Below are 23,723 nucleotides of genomic sequence, written 5' to 3' on the forward strand. Positions count from 1 at the left end.
GTGGATAAAGACAACTCCACAAAACTAGTCAATGAAATAATCATTGAGACAAAAGCCTTTTGCTTTAACCTGCAAAATAAATAAATATCCAAACCCAATACAAAAGCCCCAATAACAGTGCATTTAAATGGGAAAAAAGTCAATGCCCAATCCCTGCTTGCAGCAACTACTGGAGTTACTTTACAGCCCACTGTGTGAGCCCCAGTGGCAAAAAAATAACAGTTAAAGCCAACAATAAGGCACCAAACACTTTGTTTTTACCTGGTGGATGGCCCTAAAGCACCCCACAGCCACACTAAAATAGTGGTCTCCAGTAGTACTTTTTGGCTGCAAAGCGAGTCAGTGGATTAGTATAGGAACACCAAGAAATAAAAAGGTTGGTGCTGCTGGTGCTGGCTGCTAGTAGTAGTTCCTGGAAATGAATGCAACCTCTCCTATTCATGGTGATGCAATTGCATTTAAGTGGCATTGAAACCGCTTGCAAGGAGTTTGGTGAGAGGAGGGAGGATCCGGAGTTGGAGTGAGTGAACTGAGCAGAGCAGAGGCTGCTGCTTGCTTTGTCAGCTCATCCCCATTCCTGAGAGCTGACCGCTCTCGCTGGATTTCCATTTCCTGATAGGAGAGCTCTTGATGCTGCAGAAGCAAAGAAAGCGGAGTCAAATCTTTGGGATTTCTTTTTTCCATCCTGTTTTCTTTCTCCTTCTTTGCCTTGCCACCCCTTTAATTTGAGTTCTTGATCCTGCCAAAAGCAAAAGCCCCCACTTTCTGCTGGGAAAGGCGAAGGGTGTCATTGCATTTCGTTTCATTTCAACCTCCCTCCCCTCCATTTCCGCTTCGAAGAAATCTGCAGTTTTCCCCAACCTCAAATCCACAAGAAATTTCTCAAGGAGTGCTCAGGTTCTGGCGCTTCTGATCCCCATTGCCCCCCTCCAGAGATCTAAATTTTCGTTCCACAAGAAGCTGCAGGCTTTCCGCGCTTTGTTGTTTGTTGATCCGAAATCTACCCAGAAATCCCGGGGATTTTTTCCGTTCCGCTCCATGCCTCGTTGAATCCATCCAAACTGCCGCAGAGGAGGAGCTGCGATTTTTCCGGCTGCGAGCGCCGCCGATCCGAGAGTACTCAGGGGAGGTCCCGGCCCCATGCATCTCTCCCTGTGGAAGCCGCTCTCCCACTGCGCCGCCATCCTCCTCGCCAAGAACCACCGGCGGCGCGGCGGGGGCGGTGGGGGCGGTGGAGGCGGCGGCGGCCATGGCAGCAACGGCCGCCGTGACGACCCGTCGTCGTTCCTCCGGCAGCTGCGCGACGCGCTCGACGCCGCGTCGGAGGAGGGCTCCCTCTGCCCGCCGCCGGATGCGCAGGCCGGAGCGGACGCGGACGCCGCCGTGACCCGGTCCCGCTCCCTGGCGCGCCTCCGCGCGCAGCGCGACTTCCTCCGAGCCACCGCCCTCGCCGCCGCCGCCGGCCCGTTCCGCTCGCCCTCCGACCTGCCGCTCCTCGCCCACGCCATAGCCACCTTCCTCTCCATGTACCCGGAATACGCCTCCACCTCTGACGTCGACCGCCTCCGCCTGGACCATTACTCCCACCTTGATGCTCCCGGCGCAGGCAGGGTCTGCCTGGACTACTGCGGCTTCGGCCTCTTCGACTCCAGCTGGGACTCCTCCTCATCGTGCTTCACATTGTCCGAGCTCAATGCCAATCTGAGCAACCATGCTCTATATGGTGGTGCCGAGCCTGGCACCGCCGAGAACGACATCAAGGAGCGGATCTTGGAGTACTTGAATGTGCCGGCCAGCGAGTATGCCCTGGTATTCACGGTGAGCCGGGGGTCAGCGTTCAAGCTGCTTGCTGAGTGCTACCCGTTCGAGAGCAATCGGAGGCTGCTCACCATGTTCGACCATGAGAGCCAGTCTGTGAACTGGATGGCGCAGAGTGCGCGAGCAAAGGGTGCCAAGACGCGCACCGCATTGTTTCGCTGGCCCACTCTTAAGCTCTGCTCAACGGAGCTGCGGAAAGAGATCGTGGGAAAGAGGAAGGGAAGGCGGCGGGATGCTGCAGCCGGGTTATTCGTCTTCCCTGCGCAGTCTCGGGTGACTGGCGCCAAGTACTCCTACCAGTGGATGGCACTGGCGCAGCAGAATGGCTGGCATGTTATGCTTGATGCCGGCGCACTTGGTCCCAAGGACATGGACTCTCTGGGGCTCTCGCTGTTCCGGCCGGACTTCATTATAACCTCATTCTACAGGGTGTTTGGTGCAGACCCAACTGGGTTTGGTTGCCTTCTGATCAAGAAGTCGGTGATTGGGATCTTGCAAGGGAGGAATGGCTGTAATGCCTCTGGGATGGTTAAGATTGTTCCAGTGTTCCCACAGTACCTGAGTGACTCCATCGATGAATTTGATGCACTGGAAGCTGATGGGCTCGAAGATGACTCTGGCGCTCCAAAAGATGAAAATCCAGTGTCTGATGTCCGGAATGGGTCGCAGTTGCCAGCATTTTCGGGCGTCTACACATCTGCTCAGGTCAGAGAGACATTTGATTGTGACCCTGGTCGTGACAGTAGCTCGGATAGGGATGGGGCGAGCACCATTTTTGAAGAAACAGAGAACTTATCAGTCGGCGAGGTCATGAGGAGCCCAGCATTCAGTGAGGACTGTTCGTCAGAGAACTCTTTCTGGGTTGATGTTGGCCAGAGCCCATTGGGATCAGAGAAGTCTGGTCAGTTCAAGAAAGGGAAACTGGGATCACCATTACCATCTTCTTGGTTCACTGGCAGAAAGAATAACAAGAGGATGTCGCCTAACCTAGCGTCGAGGATATCAAGAAGCCCACTTTATGATGGCAATGTGATTTCTTTTGATGCTGCTGTACTATCGGTTTCACAAGATGTAGATTGCCTCAGGGAAGACCCTGATGAAGAAATCCTTGAGAATGGCCGGAGAAATCATTTCAGGCAAGTCAGTGAAATCCAAGAGGAGCCAGAGGTTGAAGAGGTTGCATGTCGGCATGCTATGAACGGCGGTGTGGATCACAAAGAAAGTGCAATAAGAAGGGAGACTGAAGGAGAATTCCGGCTGCTGGGAGGGAGGGACGGAAACAGCAGGTTTACCGGGGGTCGTCTGTTTGGCGTTGAAGAGATTGATGGAGGTATAAGCATGGGGCGCAGGGTTTCATTCAACACTGAGGCGAATATGATTGCTGACAGGCTACATCGGGCCTCTGACGCTGCTGAAGCTTCAGGATATCCATTCCGTGATGATGATGGTTGCATAAGTGATGGGTATGATGATGATGCTCAGGACTGGAGCAGGAGGGAGCCAGAGATAGTTTGTAGGCACATTGATCATGTTGATATGATGGGGCTCAACAGAACAACTCTTAGGCTAAGGTACCTTATCAATTGGCTAGTAACTTCGTTGTTGCAGCTGAGGCTGCCAGGCTCAAAAGACGTTGATGGGGTCCCTCTTGTCCACATTTATGGCCCAAAGATTAAGTACGAAAGGGGAGCAGCTGTTGCTTTCAATCTTAAGCAAAGTGATGGCACTTTCATCAATGCAGAAGTTGTTCAGAAGATTGCTGAGAAAAATTGCATATCTCTCGGCATCGGTTTTCTTAGTCATATAAAGATAGATCCAAACCAGAAACAGTCAAATGGAGCACTAGATATACCCGAGGCTACCCTTTACAAGAATGGCCGGAGAGACAGTAAAAAGGTGACTTTAAGAGTTGAGGTTGTGACCGCTTCGCTTGGCTTCCTTACTAACTTTGAAGATGTGTACAAGATGTGGGCATTTGTTGCCAAGTTTCTAGATCCTTCATTTCTGGAAAGTGAACGCCTCGCCATAGCCACTGACCACTCAGAAGGACAAATTTGAGCTTGATGTATCATTTGGCAACTAGCAAAGGAGAGGAAGGTGACCTTTCTCCTTTTGTTGAGCCATCGTTTATGTTTCGAGGGGTAATTGGTAGTGGATTTAGCAGATTTATTTATTCTTTGCCTAGTTCCTCGACATGTGACTTATTTTTGTGTCATGTAGAGTTTGCTCAAATATGTACCAGCAGCTCATCAGTAGAGCTCCTTTCCACTGAACATTGTTTGTAAAGCAGCTCACTGAAAATGAAAGTTTTGAGTGCTTTGTTACATTCTTGTTGGAAATGTGTTCATGATGAATATACATCTTCAGTTAATATTGCCTTCTGATGCATTTTCTCTTGCGTTTCTTGCTTAAACTCACTTTTTTTCTTCCTGATCTTCGATATTCTATTAATGTTGCTGTATAGCAGTCTTTTTGTTCATGAAGTAAACTCACAACTGCGAAGTGTATGGAGCAATCTTTTTGTTCAGTTCCCCTTGAATTTCATTTGTTAGCCTGTTCAACATGTTTATGTCTTTTAGAACTTTAGATTAGAAGTAGAACAATCCAGTTGGATTTGAAGTTTGTGTGAGTAACATGGTTTTTCTTTTTAGGTGTACACTAATCATATATTGTTTCAATATGGTATTATACAATTTCAGCCTTTTCCCCCTCTTGTTCTTGTTAAGCTGTTTCGGGCTTTCGGCAGAATCACTAATAATCTGCAACTTGAGACTTTCTGATCTGAAGAAGCATCAGAAACCAGTCACATTTCTGTTTCTGCTACTGTGAGCACCTAGCTTCTTTTTTTTTTTTTGCCAGTAGAGCACCTAGCTTCTTCGTTTGATGCAATCTGTAAGTATTTACCTGTCCTAGCATTGGGTCATAATGCAACATTAATATGGTCTTATATTCTTGCCTGATCCTTCTCACATGGATTGGGACCTGTATAACCATTAATATAATTGTTGCTTTTGTACCAGCAAACCACAGTTAGGAACATCCAATTCAGATGTATTTTGTGCATTTCTTTTGTCGAGCTGGGTAAGTAGGCAGCTGTGATTTTCATGGTGCAATTTACTTTGTGTATAACTTCTGAAATTCCCCAGTCACCAGTAAACAAAATCTGGGGCTCCCATCATAGATCCACTCTACAATATCATGAGATACTATGTGAGTATGTGTTACGGTTCTTTATGCTGGTAAACTAAATTGGGAACTCACCGCAAGTCACAATCCTGTCTTGTGTTATGTCTTGTCAATGTTCAGTTTCAATACAAGTCCAATAATTGGTCATGTATTCATGCGTGTTGTTACTTTAGATGCTTAATATGATGATTTCATGAATTTTCTTTCTCAGTACAAAACTAAAAATGGTGAAATGTGTGCCATTTTATATGTTCTAAATGTAGAAGATAGTAAATTCTGATACACCACTCATCAGCCTCTAAAGTGATTCAGCAACCTTACACCATTTTGTATTTAATACAGCAAACATCATACTACCTCCGGTCGGAATTACTTGTCACTGATTTGGTACAATTTTGTATTAAATCTGGGACAAGTAATATGGGTCGGAGGGAGTATTTGACTTGTTGTCCCTACTATTGCTGCTTTTGTCTCATGTCAGCAGCAACATCATATTTATGCCCATCACCAAAAGAACTTAGACAAATGTTGCAAATTGTACCGATTTGAGAAGTACAAGGGTTGGTTTCAAAGTGGATGAACTCAAAAGCAGCACGGTTTAATCTCAACTTTGTCCTTGTGCCAACTTAAGGATGGTGAAGCTATCTAACTCAAGAACAGAGTCCGGTGATGCAGCAATTGGATTATAAAAGAGAACAAACTTTTTAGACTACATGATATTTTTTTTGCTATTTATACCGCATATGTAGACTTGTTTAGTTTTATACTTTTATTGAACTAGAAAGTACTTGATGTGTAGTATGGAAGAATTCCCTATCCTGTTCACTCAGTTTGACAGCCAGAGTAAAGAGAATCTTCCCAAGGATACCGAAGCAGTGGAGTGCCAGTGTCATCATTAGCCATGTTCAGAAGATAACTTCTTTGTGTTGGAACCCATGACACAGTCTGCATATCACCCTGGTTCTAGGCTGCCTCCCCTCACTTCATGGTCACGTTGGGTAGATTTTAGGGCGTCAGTTATTGAGTTGTGGCTAAACACGTTGTGCATTACTAGCGTATCCTTACCATCTACATTTTAATTCTTTGCTTTCTTTGGTATTCTGTACCATTCCTTCCGAGCAATGAATATAGCAGTTACCCTGCTGTTGTCAAAAAAAAAAAACTTAACAGGAGGGGTCTATTCCTCTCCTCTCCATAAATAATTCAGTTTCAGTTCAAGTCTGTTCCTCTCCTCTCCATAAATAATCAGGTATCCTCCATTGCGCACAGTGGGTCTTAATTCTCATAATTATATATCTTCAAGTATTAAATGTGGGTACCTCCGCACAGCTTGCAACTTTTGGGTTCCCCCATATTATATATGCAGCCTTTGCACTTACGCTGTTGAGAAGAATCTCTCTCTGAGGTCGTGCAACTTGTGTCCTTGGGAAAATATCCAGGTAATCTCTTGCTTTGATCTTCTTGTTGTTTCTGCTGTTCGGATATGTGCTGCACCACAAAATACTGACAAAATCTCATGCAACACTCTAGATATTGCTGTTCTTCCTTATCTCCTTAGACTTACTAAAAGTAGGGAATGATACTAGCACATGTCAGTAGATTCTGCAGCTTTTGGTGCTCAAAAGTCAAAAGCTATGAATAGTAATTAGGTCATGATTTCATCTGCATCTGCCTGGATAAACTTTTAACTGATGTTTCTTCTTCAAATACACAGGATGCCAGGACAAGGCTCTTTGTAGGGAGTTTGGTGTTTAGTTCATCTCAAGTGGCGCCCCTATATCTATCTGTAACTGAGGCTTGGGCATCAGCATTGCTGAGGCTGCTTCTCTGCAGAAGCATTGTCTTGTAGAGCTTCTTGACATTTGGCAAAAGTAAGAAGTCTCTTCTCTTTCTAGATCTATTGATCATCTGTGTGGACTGCACTGGGTGCGTGTATAACTTAATCTTGGTATACATGATTTCCAATTCTAAACATTCATGTTCTTCATGTTAACATGAGAAGACATGAAACTAGTGACTTTGAAATGCCTAAAATTTCTCTGAGGAGTCAACTTTTGTAGTCCACAAGCAAAATTTTGTAATTCATTTTTGTTGGTGAGGGTTGTAATTCATTTGTTGCACCGTATTAACCCATTGAAAAAATATACTGAAGTCTTAAGGTTACTTCCCATATACTAGCCTGCCTGCCTGTTGTGGATTGGACATTCCTCTTGAGTAACTTAATCTCAATTAACATTGTAGGAGCGATCACGGGATGGACAAGTCTTGCCAAGAATGCAAGGAGTACATTGCACATCAATATTGGCACCACATGAATAATCGGAAAAAGCGTTTCTTCAAGATTATGATTAGTGATTTCAGAAATGGAGTGGCAAGATCTTCTCGACTAGGCTCTTCTTGTGCACAAGCACAAAGATATATGTTCTAATAGTTTATTAGTTTGTTGAGTAAGTAGACACCTTACATCATGGGCTGGCATTGTGATGATTTATCGATCTCAATACTGAAGTTAGGAGTCCAGTATCAATTCTCTTCCCCTTTTTGAGAACACACGCCTGGAAATCTTTGCTTGATCTCTAAAAGTAATAGGAAAATTTGAGGATAGGTCAATATCCCATTGACATGGAGTCAGGACCCAAACAAATACACAAAGCATGTGCAAGTAATGAAATTTATATATGCATCGAGGAGATAACATTTTTTTTCTCTTGGCTTCCAGGTAAATTTAGCAGTACCTACCTGGTTAATTACAGACAAGTGTATAACTATAGAACCTTACTTATTTACTTACTAAAGTCAAGTGTATAACAATAGAACCTTACTTATTTACTTACTAAAGTAATAACCAACCGTCTCTTGGTTGGCTAGAGGCGCAGATGCGCACCCAGCCCACTAGTGTTCAAGACCTGTCCCCTGTGGGGTGTGCTCATGTCTGTCTTATTAAAATTGTCACCAGTGCTATGCCTGCTGGTCGAGTTCTTTATTAATAAAGTACCCGTGAGATGGTCTCTGATCCAGAAAATCACTGCAGCTATTATGTTTTAATTTCATGACATGCTCCATGTTACTGCAAATTACCCCCTTTTCCTCCTATCATGTCTGTGACTACTGCCTTCGTATGTACATCACATCTAATTAGTTCATTCCTGCAGAATATACCAGAGAAGTTTGTGCGCAGTGTTGGCGGACATATCCCTGAATTAGTCAAACTAGAAACCCCAGATGGTAACACACACACTGTCCGTGTTGCCAAGGAACAGAATAATCTAGTCCTTCGATCTGGATGGGAAATATTTGCAAGTGTTTATGAACTTGAAGAGGGTGACTTGTTGAGGTTCAGATACAGTGGGGACTCCCACTTCAAAGTTGAGATCTATGATCTGAGTGCTTGTGAGAAAGAATCATCCTGCGTTGTTATGAACTGCAATCCTTGTCTCCAAAAACGAAGCATACCTCATGATAGTCCAATGCGGTCACCGGGGGATGAAAAGTTAGCAACACGTCACAATGGTAGTTGCAGCAACAGTTGTAAAACTTCGAAGACGAATCCAGCAGGATCTCCTATACGAAAACCAAGTAAATAGACATATATGTCTCCTAGTTCCATTATAGTGTGCTCAAATATCATGATTAACATCGTTCATTGTGCAGCTGAAAAAGATACCCCACCTTCTAAAGGCAGTCAAGACCCCATGGATTCAGATGAACTTCGGACGACCACCAGGTCTTGCTATGTCTTGGCAATAGGCTGCAACCTTACTAAGGCACATAAGGCGGAAATCGACGAACTCGAGCAGAAAAACAAGTCTGAGATTCCACTGTACGTCAAGACCATGGACAGAACCAGTCTCGTTGATGGATTTCTGGTACGTTGGCAGTTTCATTGCTTGCATTATATTATTAGCTATAGTAATATACTATCTTGCTTTTGCTGTTCAGTGTTCAGATTCACTTGTTAGCACCTGTAGCTTTGTTGAACTCTCTATACCTAACTGCTAGATCATTTTTATTAGGTAATATGCAAGGATTACGCTAGGAAATACCTTCTTCCATACTAAGATGAAATCATCACACTTTGTCATGCCAACCATAGCAAGACATTGGGTGTTCATTTTGAGATCAAGACAGATGATACCTACATCCTTTCTGCTGGTTGGTTCGGATTTGTTGAGGACAATGAGTTACAAGAAGGTGATACTTGCGCGTTTGAAGTCTTAAAGAGCCAGAGAAGTTTCACAATGGCAGTTCATGTGCTTAAAGAAGGCTTTTATCATCCACCGGGTAAAACCTGCATATGTGCATGCAGTCTAACGAGTCACCTTTAGATGTAGCCCCAGCCACAGTAGGAACTAGAAAAGTACTTCAGCAGTGAATCCAGCAGACTGTCACATAAATCAGCTAATTTTTTTGAGGTGTCAACTTACTTACATCTGCAACGTTGCCTTTCTGCACCGAAATATACATGGTTCTGTTTTGACTTTTGAATATCCTGTTAGTTTGCTTGTTTCATTATTGGAGCATCTCTGCAGGATTTGCTCCTTCCGCCAACAGTTAGGCCTGAAGATAATGTGAGGTTCACACGATTCACCACTTTGGAAGGTCTGATGAAGACTGAAGTATATGAGAAAGTAGAAGCTATTGAGTCTGGAATCCCGATTTTCGTGTCCATCATGCTGAAAACCAATATAGATGGCGGCAGGACATCTATTCTGGTGAGATTGCTATTGTTTTGGGAGTCAGAAAACATATAGAACAGTGAATCTCTCCTTGGATCGCTTCAATTTGTTCCTTTGCTTATATTTTCATTGCAGTATCTTACATTTTTCTCATATGCAACGAGTCCTTCAGTATGGATTATGCCAGAGATGATCTCCTCGCTGCGGGCCCAATAATAAGGCTTCATCGGCCAGGGGAGAGCAAACCATGGAAAGCTACATACAAGATCATAAGTAACAGGTGTTGGTTGGCTGGAGGCTGGAGGCGATTCACCATTGAAAACAAACTGAGACTAGGTGATATCTGCCTCTTTGAGCGGATGGAAAACAGGAAGAAGCTTCGGATGATGGTCCATATCATCCGGAAAGAAGAGTATTGTTGATTGGCATTGCTGCCTTTTGCACCTATGCTTTTGTAATAGGGAAATGTAGTTTTGGCAGTGCCTTTTCTGTTAGAACTTCCCATGATCATATCCATCCTTACTAGAGAGGTTACAGATGTTTCCTGCCTCATCAAATCACCTGGATCTTGATGCCATGTACTCTCAAGAACCTATGTTAACTGGATATGCTGTTGCTTCAGGTTTTTTTGTTCAAGAGAATTATGAGCAGTAAATGTTTAGACTTTTGAGTAGAAGATAAAAATGTCGTCAGACTTGGATTTGTATATCAGGGTTCAGGTGAGTTAATTCTATTATTGACTATGGGCATATCCAATGAAAAATGCACCAAACGTACCAAATACATGAAATTGTGTTGTCAGAATTTGAGAAGGCCAAATTTCTCCCAAAGTTCTACGTCCACACAACTTCAACTTCAAATTCAAAGTTCTTTGCAAGAGAGAAAAAAAAGAGAAAAATAAAAATACTTGGCATTCATTTTCACAAAGTATTTTTTATTGCAACCTCCCAAAGTTGTTCAGGATGTTTTTGGAACCTTTTTGGATCTAATCATTTCCAACTAGGAAACAATTGGCTGAGTATATTTTATGCTTGTACCTTGACAATTATTCATCTTCTGAGTTAGTACTGACATCATGTATAGTTATTACATGAAAGGACTGGATGTTCGGAGTTTGCAAGCCAATGGAAGGAGTTGAATCCTCTTCACTTCACTTGCTGCCAACTTTTCCTCTCCCCAAGACGAGAAGGCAAACGCTATGCACAAGATCATAATGCATCTGCAATGGTGACCCCACCTGCCAGTGGGCAGGGCCTATGAACACCAGGTCCACTAGTCTCTTCTGAGCTGTATTTCTAGGTGAGGTCAATTTAAGTAGGAGGTAACTGCTCGCTCTCTCACTCGCAAACTTATCAGAGTAGGCATGAAGAGCAGGGCAAGAGCTCCCACTCTCTCTCGGTGTATGTGTGGAGTTTGCAACAACTTTCTGCAGTGACTGACGTTAAATGACAGATAATGGATGAGGAAGGGAAGGGAAGGTGTGAGAGGTGCAAGGAGTGGCAAGAGCACTTCTACTGGGAGCACATGGATGTGAGCAAGATGAGGTTCTTCAAGCTCATGACAGGAGATTTTGAGCAGCACATTGTAAGTATCTGAAAACCCTGCCTAGTGGATTGAATCCTCTGCTCTGATGATGTGGGGAGCTTGTACTAGCTTTATTTTTGTTCTTATTTTCAAGCACGAAATAGGTGGTTATTTTAAACTAGGATTAGGTTTGTTTGTTTCTGTATGAACTTTTTGCTGCAAAACTGAATAATGGAAACAACACCAAAGATATGATACTTTCCTTTGTGAATCTCTAACTGTTATTTATTTTACTTTTTGAGAAGGGATTAAATCTGACTTTCTAGAAAAAGCATACGCAAGTCTTACAAGGCTTATCTGTTAATGCATCAGAGAAAAAGAAAAAGAAAAAGAAGGGTCTTACAAGGACTGTAAAACTAACATACATCATCATCGATCCTCTGAAACTAAACCATGTGAACGATACATGCCAATTTTCTGTTCTCTATCTTAGAGCATACCAGAGAAGGTTGCGAGCAAATTCATCAGGCAGATGCAGATCGTGGAGGGGTTTGACCTGAAGGCGCCGAGCGGCGAGACATGGCATGTGGGTGTCACCAAGGTTGCCAATGAGCTGTTCTTCAGGCTAGGATGGAGAGATTTCGCCAAGGCTCATGAACTGCAGGAGAATGACCTGGTGCTCTTTACATTCACCGGCAACTCCTCCTTTGAAGTCTTGATCTTCGATGCTAGCGGCTGCGAGAAACTGTCTTCACTCTTTTCCGGCAAAATGCGAGAACATTTCGATGATCTTGGTGGTCAACACGTTGAGCAACACTCTCTGATTGATGACTGTGATGACAATGATGATAATGACTCTGATGACAATGATGATAATGACTCTGGTGAAGATGATAGTGAGAGTTTGCCGTCTCTGTCGGTTGAGTCCTCTCACAAGAAGTCCTCTACTTCAAAGAAATTCAGTGCGAAGACTAAACCAAGTAAGTAAAACTACAAATTTTTCTGCGACACGGCTAATAAGTGATATGAGATCTTATATATCCCTCTCTTCAGAACTTTGTGTAGTTAGCTAAGGCATAAATCTTTAACTATGAAATTATGCATCATCAAATTAATTAATGTACTTTCTTGGTCAGTTTCAATGTTGACACTACACAGTGTTTTTTCTCCACAGGGAAAGAGCCTTCTCAATCACCAACCAGTAGCAGTTGTGATGATGTTAAGCATGAGACAAGCGACGGAGATGAGAGTGATCATGAACCCTACTACTCGAGGTCTGCGAAACGGCTACTCGACACCGAAAAGAGAGAGATAATCGGTCTTGCTTTGATCCAACCGGACAACCCGGCTTTCATGACGGTTCTGCAGACGAGCAACGTGCAAGGCAAACACAAATTCCTGGTCAGTTTTTAGACCGATAAAGAGTGATCTTACATACTTGCATTTGTACAAAATTTCTGTTTAGACTGATCCAACATTTGGATTTTCCAACACCATTGGATATTGCTTCTTGTCCAGATCATCCCCATTGAATTTGCTGCTGACCATCTTCAGAGGAAGTCACATGACGTCCTGCTCATCAGGCCGGGCAGAGAAGATAAGTGGTATGTCAGGCATTACCAGGGGAGCTCCAGCAGAGGCTTCAAGTGTCAGCCCTGGGCCAAGTTCGTCCGCGACAACAGACTGCATGAAGGCGACGTCTGTGTCTTTGAGCTGATCAAATGCGCGAGAAGGAAGACGAAGAAGGCGGCGATGGCGATGATGGTCGTCCATGTTGCCAGGAGGAGGAAGGCCGACAGCCGGTTTGTTGCAGTGGGCTAATGAAGGTCGTGCACCAATCTTCATCTTGTTCTACTTTTTGGTATGTAATATGCAGTGCAGGTGTGCAAGTATGTTTGGAGAACTGAATGTTTCTGAATGCTAACTGCTAAGCGAATGTTTATGTGTAAGCTAATATGCAGTGCAGGCCTGCGCTTTCCTGATAAGTGCAATGGGGAGAGGCTGCTGTAATCTGCTTTTGTAAACTGCTCTGAAATTAGGTTTGTAGGTTCAGTTGAAGCTTGTGGGTGTTAACAATGGTGAGCTATTGCTTTAATTTGCTTCTCATGCATTCCTGTGGCTGGGGCAACCGTACTTTTATTTGCATGTACAGTAAAATAAAATATGGTATAAACTTTATTTCAGCGAAAATTCGCTTTTCAACTTTGAACGGTAAAATGCGAGGGACCCTGAACTACGAAACAGTTCAGTTTACAGACCTCAATTGGTTTTCCAGGTGGTTCTGGTTGACTTGTGTATAAGCCGATAAAATTTTGTCAATAGGTTATGCACATTTTTATGTACCAAAGTCACCAGATTATACATGTTATGTTTTGAATATACTGTTAGTTTGATGGCTTCATTCTTGGAGCTTCTCTGCAGGATTTACTCCTTCTGCCAACAGGTTTAGGCCTAAAGGTAATGTGAGGTTCACACGATTCACCACTCTGGAAGGTCTGATGAAGACTAAAGTATATGAGAAAGTAGAAGCTATTAAGTCTGGAATCCCGATTTTCGTGTCCATCATGCTGAAAACCAACATCCATGACAGCAGCACATGTATTCTGGTGAGATTGCTTTTGTTTTGGATGTCAATAAACATAAAAGTATAGAGCTGTGAATCTCTACTTGGATTGCTACAATTTGTTCCTTCTATTTTCAGTGCAGTATCTTACATTTTCCTCCTATGCAACCAGTCCTTCAGTTTGGATTATGACAGAGATTATCTCCCCGCTGACGCTGAGAGCCAAACTACGAGGCTTCATCGGACAGGGGAGAGAACTTGATGGAAAGCTACATACTTACAAGATCTTGGATAACAAGTGTTTCGCTGGTTGGAGACTGGAGGCGATTCACCGCTGAAAACAAACTAAGAGTAGGCGATATCTGCCTCTTCGAGCGGATGAAAAACAGGAAGAAGCTTTGGATGATATGGTCCATATCATCCGGAAAGAAGAGTATTGTTGATTGCCGTTGCTGCCTTTTGCACCTATGCTTTTGTAATAAGGAAATCTAGTACTGGCAGTGCCTTTTGTGTTCGAACTTCTCATGATCATGTCCTTTCTGACTCACTAGAGAGGCTTGCAGGTGTTTCCAGCCCACCAAATCACCTGGATGTGATGTACTCTCAAGAACATTACCTGGATATGCTGTTGCTTCTGGTTAGTTTGTTTAGGAGAATTATGAGCACTAAATGTTTTGACTTTTGAGTAGAAGATAAAAATGTCTTAAGTCTTGAATTTGAATATCAGGATAAGTTAAAGTTATTTTTACTATTGACTAGGGCATATCCAGTGAAAATGCACCAAATGTGCTAATTCCATGATATTGTAGTGTCTGAAATCTGAGAAAGACATGTTCTAGGTCCACACAAAATTTCAACTTCAAATTCATAGTTGTTTGAGAGAGAGAGAGAGAGAGAGAGATAAAAATACCTGGTATCCATGTTTCACCAAGTATTGTTGTGTTTTTTGTTTCATTTTTCCAATCTCCAAAAGTTCTGGATATTTTTGGAACCTTATTCTATCTAATCATTTTTAACTAGTAAACAATTAGCTGAGATTGCACCGAGTTTATTGTATGCTTGTTTGATGATAATCTATAATCTCTATAAAGTTAATCCTCGCCAAGAATCATTTAATGTTTGCAAGCTCATAATGAAAAGTGTCCACATCATTAAGTTGATTTTTCCAATCTCCTAAAGTTCAGGATACTTTTGGAACCTTATTCTATCTAATCATTCTAACTAGTGAACAATTAGCTGAGCTTGCACTGAGTTTATTGTATGCTTGTCTGATGATAATCTATAATCTCTATAAAGTTAATTCATCATTTAATGTTTGCAAGCTCATAATGAAAAGTGTACACATCATTAAGTTGATTCGCATTAAGCACAACATGCAAAGTGATCACATCAAGTCGGTTCCCATTAATCCACATTATGCGCATGCAAAATGTCCACATCACCATCCACATCATATATTGCAACCTCACTAGGAATTCATTTTGGTGGCCCCTTTGACGATTCAAAATTTGAGCTCCTAAATCTTTTCACCTTCACGTTTTGTATAAGTATTTCACCAAGCACCCATATTTTATTTATATGTATGTTGTCTTTCTAAGAACTTCGGATATTCAAGTTCTTGAAACTTCTGTTTTCATTTCCTCAAAGTTATTAATGTTCATATACATCAAAATTACTTTTGTTGCATATGTGTTATGGATGATAAAGTCGTTTGGCCATATGGTATTCATATTTATTTTGCATTTGATCATATTATTATCATTTCTTTCAAACATCATGTCCAGATGTGCAAACAGGAAATCACCTAGTTCATCATCATCCAAGTTCCTGACGTCATGTATAAGTTATTGAATGAAAGGACTGGATGTGCAGAGTTTACAAGCTAATGGAAGGAACTAAATCCTGTCCACTGTGTTCTCAAAAAAATCATGTCCACTGTTCACTCCATTTACTGCCAACTTTTCCTCTCCCCAAGATAAGGCAAACGCAGCACAAGATCCTAATGCATCTGCAATGGTGACCCCACCTGTCAGTGGGCAGGGTCCGTGAGCACCAGGTCCACCAGTCTTTTCTGGGCTTAATTTCTAGGTGAGTTCAATTTAAGTAGCAGGTAACTGCTCTCTCTCTCACTTATCAGATTAGGCATGAAGAGCAAGGCAAGAACTCTCTCTATCTATCTATGGACTTTGCAATTTTTTCTGCAGTGACTGACAATGTTAAATGACAGCTGATGGATGAGGAAGGGAAGGGAAGGTGTGAGAGGTGCAGGGAGTGGCAAGAGCATTTCTACTGGGAGCACATGGATGGAAGGAAGATGAGGTTCTTCAAGCTCATGTCAGGAGATTTTGAGCAGAGCATTGTAAGTATCTGAATACCCTGCCTAGTGGATTGAATCTTCTGCTCTGATGATGTTGAGGGGTTTTACTAGTTTTATTTTGTTCTTATTTTCAAGTAAGAAATAGGTGGGTTTTTTTAATACTAGGATTAGATTTGCTTGTTTTTTTATGAACATTTTGCTGCTAAACTTTTTTTTTCTAGAATACATTTGCTGCCAAACTGAATATTGGAAACAATACCTAAGATATGATACTGTGAATCTGCAACTTTAATTTATTTTAATTTTTGAGAAGAGATTAAACCTGACTTTCTACAAAGCATAAACAAGTCTTAGAAGGCTTATCTGTTAATGCATCAGAGCCAAAAAAAAGGGTCTTACAAGGACTGTAAAACTAACATACATCATCATCGATCCTCTGAAACTAAACCATGTGAATAATACATGCCAATTTTCTGTCCTCTTATCTTAGAGCATACCGGACAAGTTCGCGAGCAATTTCATCAGGCAGATGCAGATCGTGGAGGGGTTTGACCTAAAGGCGCAGAGCGGCGAGACATGGCATGTGGGTGTCACCAAGGTTTCAAATGATCTGTTCTTCAGGTCAGGATGGGGAGATTTTGCCAAGGCTCATGAACTGCAGGAGAATGACCTCCTGCTCTTTACATTCACCGGCAACTCATCCTTTGATGTCTTGATCTTCGATGCTAGTGGCTGCGAGAAACTGTCTTCACTCTTTTCCGGCAAAATGCGAAAACATTTCGATGATCTTGGTGGTCAACAGGTTGAGCAATACTCTCTGATTGATGATTCTGATGACAGTGATGATAATGACTCTGATGAAGATGATAGTGAGAGTGTGCCATCTCTGTTGGTTGATTCCCCTCACAACAAGGCCTCTACTTCAAAGAAATTCAGTGCCAAGACTAAACCAAGTAAGTAAAACTACAAATTGTTCTGCGACACGTCTAATAAGTGATATGAGATATAATATATCCCTCTTTTGAGAACTTTGTGTAGTTAGCTAACAAGACATACATCTGTAACTATGCATCATCAACTTAGTTAATGTATTTTCTTGGTCAGTTCCAATGCACACACAACACTGATTTTTCTCTACAGGGACAGAGCTTTCTGAATCACCAAACAGTAGCAGCTACGATGATGTTAAGCACGAGACAAGTGAGGAAGATGAGAGTGATCATGAACCCTACTACTCGAGATCTGCGAAACGGCTACTCGACACCGAAAAGAGAGAGATAACCGGGCTGGCTTCGATCCAACCAGACAACCCGGCTTTCATGACGGTTCTGCAGACGAGCAGCGTGCAAGGCAAAAGCAAATTCCTGGTCAGTTTTTAGACTGATAAAAAGCAATCTTATTAGGCACTTGCATTTGCACAAGATTTTCTGTTTAGACTGGTTGACACATTTGGATTTTCCAACACCATTGCCCCTTGTGCAGATCATCCCCATGGAATTTGCTGCTGACCATCTTCAGAGGAAGTCACATGACATCCTGCTCGTCAGGCCGGCCAGAGAAGAGAGGTGGCATGTCAGGTACTACCAGTGGAGCACCAGTATAGGCTTCAAGGGCAAATCCTGGGCCAAGTTTGTCTGCGACAACAGGTTGCGAGAGGGTGATGTCTGCGTCTTCGAGCTTATCATATGCGCGAGGAGGAAGAAGATGAAGAAGACAGCAATGACGATTATCGCTGTCCATGTTGCCAGGAGGAGGAAGGCCGACGGCAGGTTTGTTGCAGTGGGTTAAGTTCCTGCAGCAATCTTCATCTTTTTCTACATTTTGGTGTGTAATATGCAATGCAGGTGTTCAAGTATGTACTAGCACTGAAGAACTGAAATGGGACTAGTGAATGAATGTTTGTGAATGGCTCCGTTTAACCCCTCAAACTAACAGCTTTGGGACAAATTTCCCCAAATGTTTTTCTTGTGTATAAAATTACCTCCTAATTTTGCTGAACCGGATCCAATCACCCCCCAACCATGATCTCTGATCAGGTTTAACCGGGGCATGCCGGAAATTAGGCCGCACCCGGATCCATGCGAGGCAACCACGAGGCATCAAGATATTTAGCCAGATCTCTCTGCCGATTCATTTATCGTCCCGACTTACGGTGACAACTCTCGATATTCGAGCATGAAGTGGCTGCTCTTGTGGCGTCTGGAAGAGCCACACGAGCCGCAGGCCTGAGCAATGTTGCTCTCATGCTAGTTGGCCTGGATCCACGTATCCCCAGACAAATTCTTCTCCTCTCAACCTACATCGGGTATGTCACTCCGGAAGGGGTTGATGCGCTCCTGATGCCTCTCATCCCTAGGTAAATGTATGCGCGCGTGTGTTGGACTGTAGATGTATAGATGTGGTGGAAAATTAAGTGAGATCGGCATATTATCTTAATCTTAGATAGAGATGTGGCCTACACCCGGGTATAACGAAGGCGGTAGAGGGAGAGAAATCGATGAGAGGAGAAGGTGGTATATATACAGAGCTTTGCCATGTGCTAGAACCTGCAGGGAGGGTACTCTGGCGTACCCGCTCTAGTTTGTGGTATGCCTGGGCATGGGTGGCCCGGCCCGGCCCGAAGCCCGACATTCCGGGCCGGGCTCGGGCCTCACTTTCCAGTCCCAAGCCCGGCCTGAAAGCCCGAAATGATTAAAAAATGTATTTTTAGGAAAAATAGGTATAAAAATATTTATTTATTTTGAAAATGATTATTTTAATACTTAAATGGCCTAATATAAAGCCGTCTTATCAACCATTGTACATGTCCTAAGTGCAATTAATTTTGCAAGCTGCACATGCAGTCTATCCACGTCAGCACCTACCTTCTCACGAGTCCACGTCACCTCCTTTCACCCGTTGCGTTGCAGCGTCGCGAATGTTCCCCCAAATGGTGGCAGCAACGCTCGTTGCGCCGTTCCGGGCTTTGCCTGAACCCGCCGCTGCCAGAACTGCTCCGTGTGCTGTCGTCGTCGTGCGTGCTTCGTGCGCCGCTGCCACGCCTGCTCCGTGTGCTGCCGCCCTCGCGCCGGATCGTTGCGCCACCGCCGCGCCAGATCAGAACGAGGCTGGAGGTGGGCCGGAAGATCGAGAGGAGGTGCAGGGGGATCGATTCGGGAGGAGGAGCGAGGAGTCGCCGTCGCTCGATCGAGATTGGGGAGAATTGATCGGGAGGATCAATTCGAGACGTGCGTGCTGCGTGGGCTTCCTCAGCTTGGAGAAAGGAAATATCAGAAGGGAAGCGGGCCGTTGCAGGACTGGACCAGGCTCAGAAAAGAAGACAAGATGGGCTGGCTTAAGTACATTGTAAAATAGCCCATGATGGGCCATGCACGCCGGGCCAACGGACTTTTTCAAAAAGCCCGGCCCGTTGGAGCTGGACGCAGGTCAAGCAGCCAGTTACCAATTAGTCTTGCTCAAAAAAGCCAAAATCCTTGCATGCAAGTCAAGTGCTACATGAGAAAGCCGCGGGGGAGGCTAGAGCACTTCCATCCATAGGAGAAGGGTGATGCAAAGGGACTGAGGGACATCAAGCGTGCCAACCTGCAGGTTAGGAGCAACGGCGAGCTCAAGGACAAAGTCTGTGATCATGTCCAAGTCCAACCTCCTCTCACCGTAGCCTGCTCGCTTCGATGACGTTGTTGTACCGGCTATGCACGGGAGATGCTGCTGGCTGGCGGCCGCATCGCGTACGGGTCCACTGTGGACCTTTGTAGCACCGGGTGCATCTTCGACAAGCTCCATGCACGTCGGAGCGTGCGCATGTTGTAGGAGCACACGAAGGTGGAGCAGATCCATAGGTTCTGAGCGTCCTCCCTCCTCCGCTGCAGGTGTTGTACAAGAGCCGTTTGATGGAGACCTTCGAGTCTTGGGTGGTGCCAGACGAAGCTGCCGAGACGGTGCTCTCTGTTGACCCACTGCGCCATCACCGTGCTCGCCTCCGGCTGTTTCCCCAGTCCTGGCACGCCGTGCCCAGCAAGAGCAAGCGATGGATGCCACCACCAACTGGAGGCATCTCAAGAGCCACATCATCCACCCCGAGGAGTTGCCGCTACGGCGAAACCCCTCGCGGCACCGCCGGTGAGGAAAAAGGATGCTCTCAGGGTGGTTGGTCCAGTGCACCTCGACACGTCGACCGCTTTGTGTGGGTCAAAAAGCCTAGATCACCAGATGCGGCCAAGGCTAGATCACCAGATGCCTATATGCTCAGCTCCTCCAAACACAAGTTCAGCAGTAGTATTGATTTAAATGTGCAATGCAGCAACTGAGGAAAAATCAACAGTTTCAAGCTCATTTTACCACTCCCCACATTCTTTCTACATATTCTGTAGATGCAATGCTCTGCTCTAAATAGATTTGCACTTCCACAAGCCTGGTGTTCATATATTAATTTGTTTAGCAATATAAACATTGTTGACCGACTCTCATAAAAGTGTGTTCCCATATAAACGCAAAATCCTGGACAAATTCGGTGAGTATATCGAGTGTTGTGGTCTATTTACATTTTAAGCGAACATATGTTTTTTCAAGAACAAATTGACCTCCGAGCATCTAACTAAATTAATGTTCAATTTTTCAATATGTAGCGTATATTTCCGCAGCAACGCGCGGGGTATCATCTAGTTTTTTTTATTTGTAATAACTGAATTTTGTTTTGTACTTGTAGTTATGTGCATTGCGGTGCAGAGACGGGGATCTTGCTTGGTCGTATCCGTCGATGTAGCATTGAGATCAATAAAGGCTTCGACCTGCCATGTGATGTCAAATCAGGTCCGGCCAAGCCAAACCACCGTGTATCAGAACCAAATCTACACGATTTTGTCAGTTGACGAGGTGAAGCTGCAAGCTTACAAGAACAAAAAATCGAGGGAGAAAACCTATGATTTCGTAGCAATTGTGGGACAACAATAAATTTATCTCATTAACAAAATATATTGTCGAGAGAGACTGATTAATATGTGAGTGAAAATTCCATTTAGGACCACCAAGCTAGGTTCAGTTTTTTGACAGCTTTAATCCCATCTAGTAAGATTTCCGTTTTCTGACCCCGTTCAGAAAAAGTTTAGCCACAAACTCTACTAGCAAGACCATGACTCTAAACATGACTAACTCCAACTCTAAACACACAAGGACACTAACAACACGTAGTCTAGCTTCACAAGGAAACTAACCTGATTACAACTTGGACATGACTCTGACACTAGTACGCCTATAAAAACCTAATTAGGCAAGATCAATCCAACTGAAGGATGGAGCTGCACATAGTCTCCAAAAGCTAGGGCATATATCCAAGGAACCGTTTACTGAGCCAACTCGGTCTTCCTCAGCTTTATATGATCCATTCAACCCGGCGGGGTTACATATTGACCTGACCCCTCTCATGCCTATGACTAGCTAGCAGTTAGAGTTGTAGTTGAGGATCTCAGAACGGAGTGATGCGATGGTGGTGGAGCGATGTACAATCCTATATATCGGAGTGATGATGGTGGTATATCTTATATATGGGCGCCACCTCTATCACGGATTCTTATATATCGGCGCCACCTCTATCACGGATTCTTATATATCGGCGCCACCTCTATCACGGACGGTACATACTCAGCTATTTCATTGGTACGTAAAATATCATGTATGTACACTGAAAAGGAAAAAACTAGGGGCACGAAGGTCTTCAAGTTGCTAGTTCCCCCGACTAGAACTAGGTGCCATTTGACGTCTTTTGCGGTTTTAGTTTGTTGAAGTATACTTGGAAACATTTTTTATGATTTTTTGATGTATTTGTGACTTGTGTCACTATTTGAACTCATAAGACTTAATCACGTGATGTATTTTTATACGGATTTCCTAGTTCTCAGTCGCCTGAGAAATTGTATTTCTTAGTCGACGGTGTGGACCGTCGGATGAAACATCAAGATTCGTGCTTGTTGTCAGACGACTGCTAGAAACAAAATAACGGAACAACCGGACATGCACGATACCAGCATGTTGGATTGGTGGTTAGTACGCTTTGCCATCTAATGGAGGTTGCAGGTTCGAGTTCCTGGGACCATGTTTTGTTCTTTTTGTTGTTGTTTCTTTTTTCATTTTCGTTTTTTTTGTTTTGACTTATTTTGTTTTCGTTATCCTTTCTATTTAGTTTTACTTTTTGTTTCTGATATGCATGTCTTGTGTTAAGAGTAGGGCAAGTTGCATGTTTCTAAATTCATAATGGCGCAATGACGCTAGTACTTCATCCGATATATATTAATTGTCTCAAATTTGCCTAAATATGAATGTATCTATGTCTAAAAAACGTCTAGGTACATGTAATATTTCGACAATTAATATGGATCGGAGGGATTAGTTGACATATTTTTTCATATCTTTATTTTTTAAAGAACCGTACACTTCGAGTTTTCAGGTCTTCTTTTTTGCAGCTGCAACTTGGTGTCTTTTCATAAATTACAAGCGAAATTTGTGTGCTAACTTTTTGCAACCGCAACTTAGTTTAATAACTTCAAGTGTATTTTAAAAAAAATTGCAACTCAATGTCTTTTCATAAATTGCAAGCGAAATTTTGTGCACTGACTTTTGGAACTGCAACTTATTTAATAATTGCAACCGTAATTCATATGCTTATTTCTTGCGGTTGCAACTTCGCGTAAGATCAACAAAACACACACACACCCATGCATGCATGGATGTAGCTGTCACACGCACACGAGCTGAAAAAACGCACTCCACACACACAGGCATGCACATGCATGTACAGGCGCACACACACATGCATGTATGCATGCACCGGTCCTCACACACACACACGCACGATCGACATGGAACTTGCCTGGCCTGTCGACCGAGAAATTTGTTTTCTCAGCCGACTGTGCCGTAGGCAGTCCAATTTCACACTTTTGCTACTTTTTAAAGACTTATTTGTGCTTTCAATATATCATGAATATATGCTCATGCGGGTATTTTTTACCTGGTGGAGGATATGGGACAAAATTACTACCCATGTATGGGTTTGGATACGGATGGCGAGCCTAATTTTTAGGCACGGGTATGGATTTGGGTGAACTCCGCCCGTACCCAAACCCTGCGGAGCCATCCCTATACAGGCTGCATTTTGAGGGCCCGACTCGTTCGGTGCTGGAGCAGTCTCTGTGACGCACCCGAGTCATCTCTGGTCAGCTGATCCGCTGCAACGAAGAGGCTGGCCCAACACTAGCATAACATTCGTGGCAAACTTGGTACAGGACGGTCACAGGCATTTATTGCCCGACAAGAGGGTAGTTGGCCGTGGGAAAATAGATGGCGTCAGATGGAGCCGAGAAGCTTTCGCACCCGCCGTCGCGTTCTTCCTCGCCGTCCTCCTCACGTCCTCCTCCCCTGCAGCAGCAGCAGCAGCGAGGTCGCCGCCGTCGAGCGGGAAACACGACATCCTGGCGGCGTCTGACGCCGTGAGAAACCAGGAGCAGTGCGGTGGCCCACCGCCCACGAGCATGACATCATTGAGACATTGACATCCCGGCCGGCCGTGTTCGCGTTCGGCGACTCGACGCCGGCAACAATAACCGGTTCATGACGCTGGTGCGCACCAAAGGGTCTGACCGGGGCCAGA

At 43.9% G+C, this 23,723-nt stretch overlaps 3 protein-coding genes across 3 annotated transcripts; all 3 read left to right on the forward strand.

Annotated features, from left to right (window-relative positions):
* The first annotated feature begins 302 nt into the window (after positions 1-302).
* LOC100827722 lies at positions 303-4,142 on the forward strand. Its single transcript, XM_003578038.4, has one exon. It carries the CDS (start codon positions 1,141-1,143, stop codon positions 3,874-3,876), a length of 2,736 nt encoding a protein of 911 aa, XP_003578086.2. The 5' UTR covers positions 303-1,140; the 3' UTR covers positions 3,877-4,142.
* Positions 4,143-4,314: 172 nt separating this feature from the next.
* On the forward strand, positions 4,315-14,509 carry LOC106865439 (B3 domain-containing protein LOC_Os12g40080). Its single transcript, XM_024463078.1, is given in 14 exon segments — positions 4,315-6,443; positions 6,719-6,875; positions 7,246-7,375; positions 8,157-8,580; positions 8,656-8,878; positions 8,964-8,976; positions 9,018-9,294; positions 9,556-9,716; positions 9,845-10,092; positions 11,063-11,264; positions 11,698-12,184; positions 12,379-12,605; positions 12,723-13,810; positions 13,940-14,509. Coding segments are annotated over 11 exon segments (2,682 nt in total). The 5' UTR covers positions 4,315-6,443; positions 6,719-6,875; positions 7,246-7,258; the 3' UTR covers positions 13,026-13,810; positions 13,940-14,509.
* Positions 14,510-15,879: 1,370 nt separating this feature from the next.
* Positions 15,880-17,957, forward strand: LOC100841787 (B3 domain-containing protein LOC_Os12g40090). The gene is made up of 4 exons (XM_014903108.2): positions 15,880-16,126; positions 16,575-17,037; positions 17,225-17,451; positions 17,567-17,957. The coding sequence occupies exons 1-4, from the start codon at positions 15,998-16,000 to the stop codon at positions 17,870-17,872; spliced, it is 1,125 nt and encodes a 374-aa protein (XP_014758594.1). The 5' UTR covers positions 15,880-15,997; the 3' UTR covers positions 17,873-17,957.
* Positions 17,958-23,723: the final 5,766 nt, after the last annotated feature.

This window comes from Brachypodium distachyon, chromosome 4, assembly GCF_000005505.3.
Source record: "Brachypodium distachyon strain Bd21 chromosome 4, Brachypodium_distachyon_v3.0, whole genome shotgun sequence".
In the NCBI taxonomy this organism is placed as follows: domain Eukaryota; kingdom Viridiplantae; phylum Streptophyta; class Magnoliopsida; order Poales; family Poaceae; genus Brachypodium; species Brachypodium distachyon.